We start from the raw sequence: 17348 nt of genomic DNA on the forward strand, positions 1-17348 counted from the left end.
AGTTGTATGTTCATGAATGTATAATATATTTGTAAAAATTAAAACATTTAGAATTTATTTCAAATAAATATTTTATTAATGGTCAAGAAAATAATAAAATATATATTGGTTAAATAAATAAAACTTGATAATATAGTAAAATAATATAATGCTGAACCTGATAAAATTTTAACTATTTTGTTTATATAGTTCCATTTAAACATTAATTAAAATAAAATTAGTGAATATAAATAATTTTTTGTTAGTTGTTATTCAGACCTATAAGGTGGATGCCATCTAGCAGACGGATGTCTTTGTCTTGCTAAGAAAGATTGTTCCTGACTTGCTGAACTTAAGGCTGCAAGCCGTTGATCAACTGCCAGTTTCATTTAAACATTAATTAAAATAAAATCAGCGAATATAAATAATTTTTTGTTAGTTGTTATTTAGAGTTATAAGGCGGATGCCGTCTAGCAGATGGTTGTCTTTGCCTTGCTAAAAAAGATTGTCCCTGACTTGCTGAACTTAAAGCTGCAAGCCGATGATCAATTGCTTCTCTATGACAAGTTAAACCTAAGCGATAAAATGCAGATATCATTAACTTTTCTTCCATTTCTTTAATTAACTTAGATTCTTTCAAAGAACGTTCCATATCCTCCATAATTTTACGTTGCTCCAAAATTTGATTCCTCAAAACAGCTACCTCATTAGGAGATGAATTGTTTTGTTTAGGATCTAAACTTTTTATTACACTTTTTGCTTTTTCAACATATTTTTTGTAACGCTCCTCTAGTGCAGCATTTTCATATTCTCTGCGTGTTAACTTTTCCTGTAGTGCAAAAGCTTTCTGCTTTTGTGCTTGTAATGCATTTTCCCGTTCTTCGACTTGTAAAATTAAACGTTCCTTCTCTGCTTGTAGTTTTCCTAGTTCATCTTGTAGCTGTGTTATCTTTTGTCCTAAATTGATGTCAGTTTTATTGTCTCCGCTTAATTGACTGCCCAATGCTTCTTCCAATCTATTTTCTAATTCAATTATTCTTTGATTAGCTTTGCGATTTTTACCTCTAAGTATATTCAATCTTTCCTCTGAATCTTCTAATAGTGCTTGAACTGTTGGTAATTTATCCTCATTTCCTTTCTGTTTAAGTTTCAACATTTTATTTTCAAGTTGTAAACAAACTAGTTTTTCTTTAATTTCAAGAGGAATCATTTCCGTATTTGCAACAGTACTGTCAGTAGTAGGTTTTGCTATATTTTCTGCTGCTTGCAATTGTGTGCATTTCAATTCCTCATTTGTTTCTTTTAAAGCATCTCTTTCTACAATTAATCTATCTCTTTCTCTTTGTAAAGTGCTTAATTTTGCTTCCATTTTTTTTCCTTCAAATTCAAGTTTGTCACATTTATTAGTTTGTTCATCCAATTTATGATGTGCTTCAGCAAGTTGTTGTTTACAAAGTTCTAAATGATTACGGAGCATTGTAGTCCGTTTTGATTCCTCTTCGTAATCTATTTTGGATTGTAGATACTCTAAATTCTTATCTTCTAACATTTTAACTTGTCTTTTTAAATCACTCAAATCTTCCATTTTCTTTTTGTATGATTCTATTGTCTGTTCATACTTTGCTACTTTATCTGCAGTTTCTCTTAATGCATCTATCTCATCTTTCAGGTGATTAGCCTCATCAGCTGCTTTTTGTAAATCTTCTTGCCTAGATTGTAATTCTAATACTTCCTTTTCTAATAGCTCTACCTTTAGTCTATAATCATCTCTAGATGTTTCTACTTTAAATAATTCATCTTTCAATGCTTCTAATTGTTTTCTAAGACCAGAATATCTTAAGATAGAACCAGACTCTTCTGGATTTTCAAATTCATCCAATCTTTCTTGAAGCTTTTTATTTTCTGTCACTAATGCTGCTTTTTCTTCTTGTAAAAGCGAAAGTTGTTGATCGAGTTCATGACATTTTTGTGCTAATTGTTCTTTCATATCAACAGTTACTTGAAGTTCTGCTAATAATCTTTGCTGAGTACCATCAGCTACATCCAAAGATTCAAAATTAAGGCTAGTACCTAAACTTAATCTTGGTCCATGCATATTACTTTCTAATTCTTGAATGCTCTGCATAATTGCTTGCTGAACAGTTTCTTCCATTCCCATAATTCTTGTTATATATTGTTGTTTCTGATTGCAGTTAACTGCACAACCAAGAATTAACTGTAATAAACGATGCAGTTCATAGTTATCACAGTGTTCTCCAATTTTAGTTGCATCGGGTTTAATGTAACCTGATAACTGTTGATTTAAACATTCTATATAATATTCCATTATAGCCTCAACAATTTTTTTAAGATTACTAACTTTTAATCGCCAGTTAGAACTAACATCTGTTTTAATTTTCGCTCTCCAAGCAGCAGTAAACCACTCGGGAGCAATTTGAGCTAAGACATCTGCTAAAGCAACACCATCACTTATATCTTCTGCTGTGGAATGAGGAGCTTGAAGATCAAATGTATCTAACCATTTAATTAAATTATTTAATTGCTGATCATCCATTGTTGTATCTACTTACGAACGTATCGATTAAATCGTAAAAATACCTATACAAGCTCTGTCATATATGACAGTTTTATGATAAACGTTAATCCTTTTAAGTTCTCAGCTTAAAAACTTATTATTTACCTCTTGAGTAATTAATGTAGAGGCTAGGAGTACTTTGACCATTTCTGCATCATTTATTGGTATCGTGTATTAACTTATTTTCAACAAAAATGTTTTACAAATTGTACCAAAACGTTATTTTGACGTTATTTTGACATTCCTTTACGAAAAAAAGTAGAAGTACTAGGCTATCTTGAGATATTTTCGTTTTTAGTTAATTTTGTTGTAAACTTAAGGAAACCACATTTTATTTTTAAGAAAATGTTGGTAACAGTTGTACTACCAATCATATAACACAGAAGAATCTATTCATTGAAATATTTCATGATACATTAATAAAAGCTTGAAACCTTGAAACATACATCAAGAAAATTGACATCTATTGATATAATAGTGAATAAAAGTTATTTGCGTGTGTAAAAATGCATTACATATTAGTATATATACATGTACTTTTGTAAAGAACAAGATGTATAAGATTAATTTTTATTAAATTATTTGAATCTGTTATAGAAGTATTGTGTAAAGGTTTGTGGAAATTTTATATTAAACAAAATTTCTTAATAATAATTATGTATAACATTTTATTTTCTTGGACAATTTAGTTTCATATGGTAATTATTAATACAATTATGGCAACTGAGATGAAAGATAAGTTAATAAAAAATGGTAATCTACGTGCCATATTTTATAAAAAACCTGTTAAAAAAGATAATTACAATTTGGATGTGGATAACATTGATACTTTTCAAGAAATAAGACGTCGACGGCTACTACAATTTCAAAAAAAGTATGTTTTTTATATATGGCTATTATATTTTATAAAAGAGCTCTATGAACATATGAACATAAAAGTAATAATATGCATTATTAGATGTAGAGACACTGCATTTAATATTGGAAGAGGAATACTGGAAGAAGCATTTAATTCTGAAGATGAATATGAGGAAGAAATGGAAATTCAAAAAATTGATAAAAAGGGATGTTACTACTCTAAACGAAATAAGAATTATGCAAATCAATTAATGATGTCTGAATGGATGTTGGAAGTACCTCAAGATCTTGTAGGAAAGTGGATTGTAGTACCATGTCCTCAAGGAAAACGAACTTTATTAGTTGCACGTAAAGTATGTTAGAAAGAAAGAAGTGAGAACATTTTTTATGGTTTATTATATTTCTTATATTTTGTAGGGTATAACTAAAGTATATAACAGACACGGTAATAACCTTGGTAAATTCCATTCAGCACTTCCTGGTGGTAATCCATCTGAACATAGAGGTAGCTGTACCATTCTTGATTGTTTATGGATAAAACAACAAAAAATATATTATATCTTAGATGTACTTGCATGGTCCAATCAGTCTTTAATAAATTGTGATGTAAGAATTTTTACTTCCAAATGTAATAATACTAGTTACATTTTATATACATTATAATAATTTCTAATGTTTGTTTCAGACTGAATTTAGGTTCTTTTGGTTGAGATCAAAGTTACAAGAAATCGAAGAATTACACAAAAGAGATACATATAGAAATAGTTTTCCTATATTGCCTTTACCAAATATCAGTTGTGATACTGATATAAGTTTAGCATTAGCAAATCTTTCAAATTTATATCCTTTAGACGGTTTATTATTTTACCATAAAGATGGACAATATACTAAAGGTCGTACCCCACTTGTAACATGGTCAAAAACTTTTATGTTACCTGAAATACTTGGTATTTCAGTACCACCACCACTTGATGAACAACCTGATGGATACATAGATTTTGTACATTATATCCTTAATAATAGAGCTAAAAAGAAGAAGGTAGAATCAGAAAGCCAAGTAAGTTCATCTACTTTTAAAGTGAATATTAATTAAAGAACTAAATTATTTATTCATTTTTTGTTTGTAGATGGATATTGTAGATGAGAATTCCTAGAACTTTATTTTATCTTATTTATATGAACGAACTTCTTAAAAAATGAAGTGACATATAATCGACTTATTGAAAATGTTAAAAATACTATATTTTACAAATATAATTTACATGCTATACAAATTAATTGATAATAGTATTCGAAATCAACAACAATAATGTTTTATACAATCTGTGATATTTGAAAAATTATACCAAATACGAAATAAATATATACAATATATAAAGACTGCTTATTGTTACAAATATTGTTAAACTATGTTACTCAAGATTTAATGTGTGAAATGTATCAAGGGCTTTTTCATTTAAATATAACAAAACGCGATTCATGGTATCTGCGTTCATTACTTTCATCTGAAAATAAACGAAAAGGAGTATCTTATAAATAAGAAAATATGAATACAAATGTATGTTTATAAAAATTACACAATATAAGTAATAACTGTTTATTTACCCTGTTTTCCATTATCGTAACTGTCGGAAGAATAATTTTATGTAATGTACACAATCCTAATTGTAAACCAGCAAGTTCTAACATTTGAGAGTATAAGACCTCACGAAATTTTTCTATATGTTCTAAATTAAAGGCAATTTCAACATTTGCTTCATCGTTTTGATCCTTTACAATTCTAAAAGAAAATTAATATAGATATAAAAAGCATACTTTTTTATTTTTATACATGTTATATAATAGTGTTTTGAATAATCATAAATTATAATATAGAAATACAGCAATACAGTTGTAAATATTTACTATTTTTTAGGCGTTACGAACACATACACTGTTAATATTTTTATTAAGTCCCAAACTAGAAACTTTATTGTAATTGTATCTGTACTTTCTAGTTCTGGTATTTTATATTCCATACAAATTTCATCTGTGTGTTTTGTTTGTTCCTCTTTATCTGCTGGAGTAATTATAATTGGAACAAGCCATATTAAATCATCCTCCTGTGCAGGTAATGCAATAATCATACAATCGAACATACGACTTAACACATTATGAACAGTTCTTATAGCACTTGGTGTACCACGACATAATAAAAGAGGTAATCTCACAGAATTAAAAGCGGTTAATTTGTTTTTAGTAGTTCTCCATGATAAAAATACTCCTTTATAAATACATTTCTTTGAATTTGTTTGATTATTACTATTTTCAGAATAAACTTCAATCTGTAATTATCATTTTTATTACATTTATAATCAGGGGAGATGTGATCACTTTTTATATCTATTTTGAATAAAAAATGAGAAGTTTTAAAAGCTATCAATAATTCTTAATATGGGAGTTTTGTAAATAAATGATATACTTCTCATTTTTTAAACATATTTTATTTGTTGATACTACCTTTATTGGTGGTGGATCCAATGGACTAGGTCTTTGTGTTATGTCTTTCATAACACAAAATTCTGCGTCATATGTAACATCTTCTTGTGATAAATTATTTGCAACTTCTTCTCTTAATCGTTTTGCATATTGTTTCAAATGTACTTCATCTTGATGAAAATTAAATAAAGTGGAAACTCCAAAAATAGTCCAAGTTTTATATAATAATTCTATAAAATATGAAGTATAAACATGAGTTTTAGATATTAATACAATTTAAACAGTTTCAAAACACTTGATATGTAAAAATTATTCACATACATATTATTATTAAATACTAGATTAAATAAAAATTATGACTAATACACCTTCTAAGTTAAAACCTTCAATTTCTTCTACTGGAGCAGAACTAACACACAAACTAAATTGTTGTCTTCCTCTAGTTCGAAGGGAACATATTGTGTGAATAGTATTACTAGTACTTGGCAATATGTTTTCTATGTTATCTTCCATTTTACAAGCAACGAACAATAGAGTATTAAATTAAATCTTGATTAAAAATTCTATACTGTTAATAAGTTGACAATTGTTTGAAAGTTTTAATTGTGGATCAAAATCGTATCGAAAACATTATAACATGAATATAGTAATATTTATATGTACTAGGGGAATTTTACATTAATCGTTACAGTTAAAATAACTAAGTACACATTTAATTATTTTTATGGTATCATAATGCTATATAATATTACAAGTGTTTAAATGTGTGTCGAATCTTTTTTAATATGGTAAATTGTTTATCTAGTGTTATGTAATATAACGTTCATGTGATTCATTAATGTATACGCATTATTTGTTTTCCCATACTGAATTCCATTAAATATTAATAATAGTTATAAAACTATTAGAAGAGTAAGTGACTTTTATCTATATAAATTAAAAAATATGCTAGCCAATAATAAAGATAAAGTATCTTTGATCTTCTTATACGTGTAACAAAATACATGTATGTGTGAATTTCTATTAGTGTTGGAAAATTGAACATAAGTGTGTGTTTATATCATCTCCCGCGCAAAACATTAAGAGTTTAATGATATTTACTACTTAATTTCTTTCAATTGAAGATAACATTTTAACATCTGAATGTTAGTTATTTAAAAGTTATGGGGACAATAGAGATAACATTTCCGTTTGGTGGACAATCAGGAAAATTATTAAAATGGAGAGTTCGGATGGATACTATGGTTTCAGCGGGTAGAGTGCTGTTTTTGTATCAGAATGTTATTCCAGGAACAGAAGATAGTAAAGGTCCTGAGAAGAAATTTCGGGCCACGCGACTCGGTCGTGTTACAAAAATTTTAGCGAAAGAAGGGGATGTTGTTCAACCTGGGTACACAATATCTTTAACCTTATAAGATTTCTTAGTGCTTATGTATTGCAAAAATAAAATTTATTATATATAACTTTTTATTATGTAAAATGATATTAATTAAGAAAATAGCTTATTTCTAATAAGATTATTTCTATACGTTTTTGTCTTCAAATTTACATAAATGACTAATATTATAGGCAAGTAGTAATGACATTAGAAGGATGTAGACATCCTACCGTAATGAAAGACTTGTGTGCAGAATGTGGCGTGGATTTAAGAGTTGAAAGGATTGGTAAAGAAAATGAAAGTACAAAAATATCACAAGCTAGTGTACCAATGGTACATAGTGTGCCAGAACTGAAAGTATGCCCAGAATTGGCTAAAAAAATTGGAAAGGAAGATGAGCAACGCCTTTTGAATGATCGCAAGTTAGCATTACTTGTGGATCTTGATCAAACAATTGTTCATACAACAAATGATAATATTCCCTCTAATATAAAGGTACAGATATTATATACATAGGTGCATATATTATATATATAGAGAGAAAAAAAGAGAGAGAGACAGAAAAAGAGCAAAAGAGATTATACATGTAATAATAATAATAATAATAATAACAATAATAGTAAGAGTAAGATTAACATCATTAACATACCTTTCTTAGGATGTTTATCATTATCAACTTTATGGACCAAATTCCCCATGGTATCACACTCGCTTAAGGCCTAATACCAAACACTTTCTTTCTGAAATGAGTCGTTTATATGAATTACATATATGTACATTTGGAGCAAGAAACTACGCACATACTGTAGCAGCGCTATTGGATAAAGATGGAACTTTATTTTCTCATAGAATACTTTCAAGGGATGAATGTTTCGACCCTGCATCAAAAACAGCTAATCTTAAGTATGGTCATAAAATTTGTATTTTAGACATCTTATCAAAACAAATAGATACCTTATTAACTATCTTGCTACAGGGCTTTATTTCCTTGTGGAGATGATCTGGTATGCATTATAGATGATAGAGAAGACGTATGGCAAGGATGTGGAAATTTAGTTCAAGTTAAGCCTTATCACTTCTTTCGTCATACTGGTGATATACATGCACCACCAGGACTAGAAAAAAGTGATGTATCTGTTTTACCTGAATTGCAAAATACAAATGAGCTTTGTATTGATGAAAATGTAAGTGAAACAGATAAAAATGGTGCATCTGTATTGTCAGATGAAGGGAATGCGATTGATAATAGTCAGAGAAAGGAAATTGAGGAAACAATTGAAGATAAAGAAAATGAACACGAATTTATAGAAAAGAATGATAAAAGTGCCAAAGATAATACCAAGAGCGACACTGATTTAAATCTTGATTCCAATAATGAAAATAAAGATGAGAATAAAGCATCAGAGGAGTCAAAAGAAAATTTAACACTATCTGAATCAATACAAGATATAAAAGTTGTAAATAAAAATCCTGATGAAAATAATATTATAGATGAAGATGACGATGATTATTTATTATATCTTGAAGATATTCTTCGTAGGATTCATACTGAATTTTATGCTACTATAGAAAAAGAAGGTGGACGGAAATCATTAAGAGACATTATTCCACGAGTGCGGGCTCAAGTATTAAAAGGAGTATACTTAACTTTTAGTGGATTAATACCTACTCATCAAAAACTTCATCAAAGTCGAGCTTATAAAGTCGCCAGAGCATTTGGAGCAGAAGTGGCACAAGTAATACGTTAACTTTCTTCCCATGCTATTATCTTTATTTTAATAATTCGTTATATTGTAGGATTTGTCAGACAAAACTACTCACTTGGTAGCTATTAGACCTGGAACTGCAAAGGCTAATGCAGCAAAAAAGAATCGAAATATAAAAATTGTAAACCCAGATTGGCTTTGGACTTGTGCAGAACGCTGGGAACATGTTGATGAGCGTTTATTTCCACTTACTACAAAGGTATAGGTACTATAAAAATGACGAGTTTGAAGCGAGAGCTTTGATAAAAACAAAAAAAAATAATAAATAATAAAATTATTTCCAATTATTCTACATATAATAGCGATATACATATGATGATCAATTATGTATTTTCAGGCACGTGCTTCTAGAATACCGCCTCCACATTGCAGTAGTCCTGAACGTATAGAAGAACCAGAAAAAAATATAGAAAACAGTTTTGCTGATAGTATTAATCCATTAATGTCATTCACACCAGAGGAAATAGAAATTATGGATAAAGAAGTTGAAGAAGATATGGACGATCAAGAATTAGATGCACCTGTCTTTGATACAGAGGATATAGATGATGAACAAGAATGTGATAAAAAATATTGTTATAAGGATTCAGATTCTGATGACTCTATAAACCATGATCGTATGTGTAATATGTATAGTTTATTTTACTATCAGATAATATTTTTACTAATATCTAGTAACTAATATCAAGTTTTACCAATAGGAAGTAATACAAATGAACCAATAAGAAAGAAAAAGAAGCTTTCTAATGAAAGTTCAGATGATGATAGTTTAAGTGGCAAAGATGATACTTTGAACAACGATGATGATGATCCTGTAACGCGTTTTAGAAGAGGAGAATGTTTACCCGATGACTTAGATTTAGGTGATAATTCTCAAGATTCAATCGATGATCTGGAAATAATGGATAATGAAGATGAACGAGAATGGAATGAAATGGGAGCTGCGCTTGAAAGAGAATTTCTTTCTGAATGATTCACTATAAAAATTGTTTGTTTTGCTTTTATGAATCAGCTATGATTATTATTTTTCTATTTCGAATTGGAGAATTCTAATAATCACTGATAATATTTAAATTGACATGTTTGCAGAATTTTGATTCAAGTAGTTTGAAACAATGTTATAACAAATTTAAAATGATGTATAAATTTAACAAGGGAAAATACAAAAAAAATCATATTGTATTTAATAATTGAATCTAAAATTAATATTACATTTTTAATAAATTGTAATTTTAATAATTATTTTCTTATTTTTAAAGGAAACTGTAACTAATATATGTAAATAGCGGATATATAAAATGATTCGTTTATATTAAAAAAATGTCAAAAGATAAGTATCAAACGAATCGAATATATTTTGTTTTCTTTTTGTGAAAGTTATAACTTAATTTGAAATACACTGTTAATTTTTTTCAATATAACATTATTTATTAATTTCTATTTTTTAGTATTCTATCTACAATATGTTTGTATGCTGTATGTACGAGTTACGATGGATTCACTGCGTATGGATCATAATCTTTTGGATCATCGCTATATTTCATATAAGTTTCCTTGGCTGTAAAATCTCGTTTGCCTTCTGTGATTCCTCTCTTTGGTGCTTTTTCATATTTATACATAGATTCTAAATTTCCATAAAGTTCAGCATCCTTTTCAATATTTTCCCTAATTTAAAATAAATATAAAGTTTTAATTTCAAATAAATGGTAAATATTTTCAAAAGAAGAAGAATATACCTATATTTTCCTGCAACAACCTTTTTACCAGTAATAGGATCTGTAATATCACCTAGTGGATAAATGACATCAACAACCTATAATCATCAAATGTAAATTAGAAGCTTTTATGCTTTTATGCTGCTATTAAGAAGTTGTAATAATATATAAATAAAATATAGAGATTCAACTTTTTATGATAATACATACTTTATGAGTGATAAGACGAGTTAATTTTCTTGGTAAACTTTGTATTAAAACTGTATCACCTGTCTTGCAACGCTTTTCGGGATCATCGGCATAAATAAATTCATATTTGTTAAAATACTAAAATGCGATAATCGAAAACATAACCTCAATTAAACACTTACGAGAATGGATTTACGATTTTAAGAACTCACGTCGAATTTACGTACCATTAACAGATGTGCATCGAAGTCTGATAGTTTTACTCGTATTTTAGCAGCATTTTGTTTAGCACAAGGTACACATACACCTAATAAATAATTTAATCCTTGCCTTTTTATGATATTCCCTGCCATGACTATGATAGTTACTATTGCGATATTTGTATCTAAACACACATATGTACATACACTTGATATGCTATATTGTATATGTGGTAGGTATGATACCGGAAGAATAATTTGTAGTATAATTTATTTTATGACATTTACCGTAATAGCACTCTAGATTAATTACTTTATTAATCACTATATGTATCCTAGTAAATAAGTTTAGATTTTTATATATATATGTATACCTCTTTCATTTGTCATTTTTGAAAAGTATTATGTATAGCTGTATTTTTTCAACCTTATAGTTTGGATAAGAATATATTCTAGCAATATCTAATAGAGTAGTTTTTATTTTACTAGTGATTTTTTAAATTGTCATGAATTTGTAGAATTATGCAAATTACGCATATGTATATTTTGAAAAATAATAGTCAGCGATATTACATTATTTATATAATTTTTCATAGAGAGAAAAGTGTACATGTAGTATTTATACGTACATCTTGAGTATCAGACAGATTCACTATCATCAACGTTAGCATCCAAGAATACTCCAGGGATCCATGGGCTTTAATAATAATTAATTTCCAACTACTAACAGCGCAACTCTAGTTTTCGATAATGGGGCACTCAATTACGCGCTTCCTTAATTAATAACATCGCAGATACTGAATATACATAGTTCGAACGAGTGAAGAGTTAGTAAGAAAGTAAACGTGTTGCATTTCATTTCATCGCATTATTTATTCGTTCGCTTCTTTATATTCTTGTCTTAGGAAATTTATAATTTTTACTGTTGCAATCACCATCTATAATTTTAGTCTCGATCTCGCGTTACTTTTTATCTTTGTATTGTGGCTGAGAGACGAAGGAACTATTTGTCAAGATCGTGGCAAGGAAAATCACACGAAGAATGAACAAAACCTGGCGAGACAGAAAAAGAGGCTGACTCGAAAGGAGACATCGTCCTTTGTACAAGCATTTGCAATCAGATCGTTGCTACAGGCTATGGACAATTGGTTAGAAGAAACATCAGTAGATATCACTGAGGGATTCGCGAGAGACGAATGAACGAAAGACAAGTGGTACAGAAAGAGGTCGTGGAAGAAACGGCCTTGAATCGAAGATATTTCGAAATGTATTACTTTTATTCTTTATTCGTTTCTTCTGTTTTACGCATTATGTGTATATGTATATGTAATGCGCCTTTGGCATCTGCGAGTCGCGTTGTTATTGCGGGATATAAAGGAGCAGGGGAATTCACGGCTGATCGCTCTGTGAATCGACGGCGACCGAGCCGTCAGTCAGCCAGGAAATTCCATCGTCGGTGAAAAAATCGCGACAACTATGGGTCGGTTGTAGTTGCTGCTTCTGTCACGATATATGTATTTTTCTCCTGTAAGTTCGCTTTATTCCGAATCAACAATTTTCGATGAAAAATAACTTTGACGTATTGAAAAAAAAATAAAGGTGTTACGCGAAATTAGTTAGAAATATAACGCGATTATCACACAAGTACACATTCGCGGTCTGCAATTCAAAAATGGGCACTCGGTTTATCGATGGTGAATATTTATAATGAAATTAACAATGTCATCGGTTCGCGTTTACGCTTAGCGGCACCGTGTATAATCACGTTGCAAATTTTGATTCAAACCCCTGCTTCCATCAATTCCCGTTTTTCCAATGTGTACGTATCTGCATTTACATATAAATATGATCGCATACCTCTTGCGACGATTCCATCAGTCCCAACATTGCGCGCTACATATACGAACAAAATGCATAAATTAAACTGGTTTCGTTATGTACGACTATTTCTATAGACAGTTCACATTAAGAGCGCGTAAGAGAGAATTCAAATGGACTGCACGTGTCTTTTTTTTTTTATGATTTTTAACAAAAATACGATAACAAACTTATTTGTTATAAGAGAAAGTGTTCATTCTGCGTGTAAGATATCGATATCCAAATCTAACATTTTCTCAAGCGATACCCTCCCTAAATGTTTATTCAATGATTTTTCACGCGAACAGATTCACGCATAAACACGCCGCAAGGGTGAATTTTCCGGAAAGCGCAGCTGCGATGAAGGGTGAGGAACAGTATATTTACACATGTAATCGTTCCCTGATTTATGGGCTCTGAGAAGGGAAGCAGGGGTTTTTAACGCCCCACTTTCAAACTTGGTCATCTATATAGTACTGCAGATTAATCATCGGAAACTATGGTGACACCTTTATTTTTATCTTATTTTAACACCCTTCGATCTTACGATCATCGCACCTACCAACCTATTTATGCCATATATAAACAGAAATTGTATTTCGAATTTCAATTTTTTTTTTTTTTTTTGCATTAGACGATCTTGGTGTTAGTCAAAAGTTAAGAAAATTCATCGAGTACTTTTACTTTCAACGTAACCGTTGTTGCTCTTGTTCCGCGTGCGATGACTCTGAACGGTTCCCTTCCGGGAAGAGCGTCAGTAGAACATAAAGAGATTTTATAGAATGTACACGATCTCCATAGGATTTAATGGTGTTGATGCACGTGAAACAAAATGTCACGGAACATTACACTCTCTTCCGGTTCATCTGGCCGATAGCTTTGTCCATGCATAAACCGTTGTCTCTTTCCACCTCCTGTCCCGCCTTTCCTCTTCCTCTTCTGTCTGTCTTCTGAACATGGTTGCTGGCCTTTGAAATCTATTTTCATTGTATGTAATAGCTTTTTGATGCCGGAGCTCAATGCGACGAAGCACGCCGAGTGCATCGTTCGGTTATTGCGGTGCATTGATTTCTGAAAGGCTGACTACGTTAGCCTGATGCACAGCTCGTACAGTACAGACCGGGAACTCGTCTTCGATGTTATCCATTTCGCAGATTGCGAGACAAAATAAAGGGAACGCGTTCCGTGCGAAATACTCGGTTTCTCTCTGCTTCTTTAGCCGATAATGCCCGCCAAGCATTTACCGTGGAAAACTTCGCGCGACCTTCGACCTTCTTGAACCGTACTTACGCTTTTACGAAGAAGCTATTGAAATGTTTTTCCTATTTTACCGTTTTTTATGCAATCCTGTATGACAAACCGCTTCTTCCACGACCGATGTGACCTCCGCAACGTGTAACTGCCGTGTAAAAGTAAATAAAGTATCTTATTCAGGTATTTTTAGGTAATGCGTGCAACACATCTTTTAATCGTTTCCAAACGATGTTGCGCATTGTCTAAACGATTTTTAAAAGACGAACAGAAATTTTGCGAGATAAGGTAGCAAAGGGCAAGACGGAGATATAGCTGGACGGAAAAGGAGTCGTAAACCGGCCCTGTTTCGGTCGAACGAAATTATCGTTGTAAAGTTACTATCTAACGAATTTATGAAACGCTACACCGTCGAGTCCCGATTTAATAACCGCACACTCCTCTGTTCGTCTCTGCTTCTCCATAGTAAATTTTCGCTCGCGTGTAGCTCGCGACCTGTGACAGAAGGAAGGGAGGGCGGGAGAGACGGTGCAGGCACGAGGGAAAGACAGCGAGTTCGAAAGACGGTAAAAGGTGGAAAATGTTGGTAGAAGGAAAGAAGAGCCATTCGACAAAACCGAAGGAATTCGTTTCCTCCACTTTTTCTCGTTGACTCTCTTTCAGATCTTACTCCTGATCCTTGAAAGGAGATATCGTCGCTTAGCCTTTTCCTGTCGGTGTCCTCTCGTAGACCCTCCCGGGGTTATTTCCGACCTACAAAGGTTTGTCTATGCCGCGTGGAGTAAGGTCGAGGTATCGTCGAAGGATACAAATGCCGGCAGATGTTACTTGGTGAAAAATTCCTAGCTCAACCGAGTCGGGCGAGCGCAATTTATTCTTATAGGTGACTCGTCGAACTCGCGGTGGTCGAGTATTTCAAACGTCCGCTTTTCATTTTGCCAGCTACTAGATGGATGCATTTTAACGACGTGATCATTTTACGAAAATACGTTAGATCTCCATCCTCTTGCCTTTTTCCTGCCTCACTCCTCGTCTCTGTCTGTTCGCCTCATTTTTCCTTGCCGGGAAAAATCATTCCCATTCGGGGAATATTCGCGCGAAGATGTAACGAATATTTCAGCGAAAACGCGGTTGCGAACAGGGAGGATCAACTCGTGGAGGATTTTTATTCGTGTGTTCGTGAAACGGGAAGTCGAGCTGGGAACGGCATGAAAATCTTGACGTTAATCGCGTCGGGTATGTGTACGCACTCCAGGTGATATTCTCTCAGTGGCGGACATTTATTGCTCTCTAGGTAATGCTTTTCCCTAGGCCGTAAACAGGTCATAATTTACGGATCCGCTTCGACTCTAGATTCTGCAAGAATAATTGCTGGAACATGATATTATTACAGCGCGCGGCTTCGTTCGTCTCTCGTGCAATTTCCCGTGAACTTTGACGCATAACGTAATTCACGACGAGCCGTACTTCGTCACTGTTTGAGGTTTTCATTAGACATTTCAGACTTTTAAGGTTCGGCTTATACGCTTCCTCTATTTCCAATATACGTGTTTTAATGGCATTTAATTGCTTTGCATAAATTTGTACATAATACACGCATTTTGCTGACGATCTTCTCTACCACCCATCGCTCGTCTTTTTGGAGATGGTTTTTACATTTGCGTTAGATTTTCATACAGATGGAATTCATTTTTACATTTTTCATTTTTACAAATATCAAGGTGTCGAACGGCGGGTTTGCTCTACCAACAACTATCTTTTGAGCGAGTACCTGCCACGAGTGGCATCCAACCTGTGGTCAGTTAGTGGTTACTAGCGGTCACTTTCTCCAAAATCGTTCCTGGTGAACTACCTGACTATCGTGGACGGTTCTGTGGCATTTTCTCTTCCAGTTCCAACTACTTTTATGGCCAGTGTCTATCCCAGATCAGTGATCGGAAATAATCTCTCGTCCCACGAAGGTTTTCTCCATCGGCAATGCCTCATTGACATCGCTATTTTTCTCGTGATGAAATTGCGACCCAGACAAATTTCAACGTTTAAAGAAGCAGTCTGAATTACATAGAAAATCTAATAATTCGTAACAGCCGACACAGAGGAAATTGTTGGTTATTCGAGGATCGGTGTAACAGCCTGGTCTTCAAATGCTTTGAAATGCACGCTAATACGAAAGATTGGCAATTCTTCTGAAAAATCCTCTTATAAAACGAGGTACGGTTAACGTTCCGTTTTTACGAACTCTACCAGCTACTTATAATTCCCAGACAGATCCGTATATGTGTACATTATACACGTGATACGAGTAACGAGCATACAAAGTGCTTAACACGGTTTACCGGCGCACAAAGGTTGTCCGCATCCGACAACTTAAGACGTACTCGTATCTCGAAGACGTGCTTTCGTTGATTCCACTTTTCGTTTCTTTCCGTGTTTTGTTTCACCGTTGTCTACCGTAACTCGTGTTCTCAACCACGCGCAAACGTCATTTGCGGACGTGCTTTTGCACGGCCGCGAGTACGACACATCCGTACACTCTTTCTCTACACGGTTTCGAAAAACGCGTGTCCGTGCACGGTGTGCACACACGTATTCGAATGTGTAAGGTCGCGCGTGTGCGTGCGTGTACGAAGCGATGCGCGCGTGTTCGTTACGTACGCGAGGACGACGACCACACGACGACGTCGACGTCGACGTCGACGTCGACTACGCGTCTGTTTCCATGGTTACCGTAGACGTGGGACCAGGGCCGTACGCCTTCAACCCCACTTCGATGATGATGTGCGGTACGGAGGATCGAGAGGGGTTGTCGAGGAAGGGGCTGGCCGCAGGCGAATTAAGAGTTCGAAAAGCTTCCATCTCTCCACCCTGCCCACCCTTCCGATCTCTTCTTCCCTCGCTTTCACTGCTTTTCTCCTTTATTTATTCTGCCCTAATCACGAGCCTCCGAGTAGCTTTCTCGCGTAGCTTGTCGTCTCTTGACAAAAAATCCTGATTACATAATTCCCCCGACATCAATTTCATTCTAGTCAACGGAATTCCCAGGAGAATCGCATTCAACCGATGGGGTTGTGGCCAGGGGTTTACTTTCTTAATGATCGGTCG

General features: G+C 32.9%; 6 protein-coding genes across 10 annotated transcripts in view; 3 read left to right on the forward strand and 3 right to left on the reverse strand.

Annotated features, from left to right (window-relative positions):
- Nucleotides 1–53: 53 nt before the first annotated feature.
- On the reverse strand, nt 54–2828 carry hook (hook microtubule tethering protein). 2 transcript variants are annotated; one of them, XM_033335056.2, is made up of 2 exons: nt 2339–2828; nt 54–2272 (listed from the first exon to the last, which is right to left on the reverse strand). In XM_033335056.2, the coding sequence occupies exons 1-2, from the start codon at nt 2531–2533 to the stop codon at nt 422–424; spliced, it is 2046 nt and encodes a 681-aa protein (XP_033190947.1). In that variant the 5' UTR covers nt 2534–2828; the 3' UTR covers nt 54–421. The 2 variants fall into 2 exon arrangements, with proteins under 2 accessions (XP_033190947.1, XP_033190937.1); XM_033335046.2 differs by having other exon boundaries at nt 54–2828.
- Nucleotides 2829–2976: 148 nt separating this feature from the next.
- Nucleotides 2977–4790, forward strand: Snup (snurportin-1). The gene is made up of 6 exons (XM_033335090.2): nt 2977–3166; nt 3244–3428; nt 3513–3765; nt 3830–4018; nt 4098–4469; nt 4540–4790. The coding sequence occupies exons 2-6, from the start codon at nt 3250–3252 to the stop codon at nt 4564–4566; spliced, it is 1020 nt and encodes a 339-aa protein (XP_033190981.2). The 5' UTR covers nt 2977–3166; nt 3244–3249; the 3' UTR covers nt 4567–4790.
- LOC117157223 (uncharacterized) lies at nt 4725–6545 on the reverse strand. 2 transcript variants are annotated; one of them, XM_076620194.1, is made up of 6 exons: nt 6259–6545; nt 5912–6120; nt 5623–5736; nt 5345–5514; nt 5018–5192; nt 4725–4917 (listed from the first exon to the last, which is right to left on the reverse strand). In XM_076620194.1, the coding sequence occupies exons 1-6, from the start codon at nt 6401–6403 to the stop codon at nt 4825–4827; spliced, it is 906 nt and encodes a 301-aa protein (XP_076476309.1). In that variant the 5' UTR covers nt 6404–6545; the 3' UTR covers nt 4725–4824. The 2 variants fall into 2 exon arrangements, with proteins under 2 accessions (XP_076476309.1, XP_033190995.1); XM_033335104.2 differs by having other exon boundaries at nt 5345–5736; nt 6259–6544.
- Nucleotides 6546–6665: 120 nt separating this feature from the next.
- Fcp1 (RNA polymerase II subunit A C-terminal domain phosphatase Fcp1) lies at nt 6666–10273 on the forward strand. Of its 2 annotated transcripts, XM_076620191.1 has the most exons (8): nt 6666–6802; nt 7181–7280; nt 7460–7763; nt 7927–8171; nt 8245–9004; nt 9066–9233; nt 9372–9651; nt 9736–10273. In XM_076620191.1, the coding sequence occupies exons 3-8, from the start codon at nt 7470–7472 to the stop codon at nt 10005–10007; spliced, it is 2019 nt and encodes a 672-aa protein (XP_076476306.1). In that variant the 5' UTR covers nt 6666–6802; nt 7181–7280; nt 7460–7469; the 3' UTR covers nt 10008–10273. The 2 variants fall into 2 exon arrangements, with proteins under 2 accessions (XP_076476306.1, XP_033190923.2); XM_033335032.2 differs by lacking the exon at nt 6666–6802 and having other exon boundaries at nt 6826–7280.
- A 167-nt stretch (nt 10274–10440) lies between these two features.
- The window catches only part of mRpS17 (mitochondrial ribosomal protein S17), a 196905-nt gene continuing 189997 nt past the window's right edge, over nt 10441–17348 (reverse strand). For both annotated transcript variants that reach the window (XM_033335116.2, XM_076620198.1), the window contains exons 2-5: nt 11166–11323; nt 10960–11076; nt 10771–10847; nt 10441–10699 (exon numbers count right to left, since the gene is read on the reverse strand). In XM_033335116.2, the coding sequence (XP_033191007.2) occupies nt 10522–10699; nt 10771–10847; nt 10960–11076; nt 11166–11323 (530 nt within the window). In that variant the 3' untranslated portion in view covers nt 10441–10521. The remainder of the gene's footprint in view (nt 10700–10770; nt 10848–10959; nt 11077–11165; nt 11324–17348) is intronic.
- tei (irregular chiasm C-roughest protein teiresias) overlaps nt 12579–17348 on the forward strand; it is a 321318-nt gene continuing 316548 nt past the window's right edge. Inside the window, exon 1 of the mRNA XM_076620193.1 lies at nt 12579–12665. The gene's annotated coding sequence lies outside the window, so the exon portion shown is untranslated. The remainder of the gene's footprint in view (nt 12666–17348) is intronic.

The sequence above is a fragment of the Bombus vancouverensis genome, chromosome 7 (genome assembly GCF_051014615.1).
Source record: "Bombus vancouverensis nearcticus chromosome 7, iyBomVanc1_principal, whole genome shotgun sequence".
NCBI lineage: Eukaryota > Metazoa > Arthropoda > Insecta > Hymenoptera > Apidae > Bombus > Bombus vancouverensis.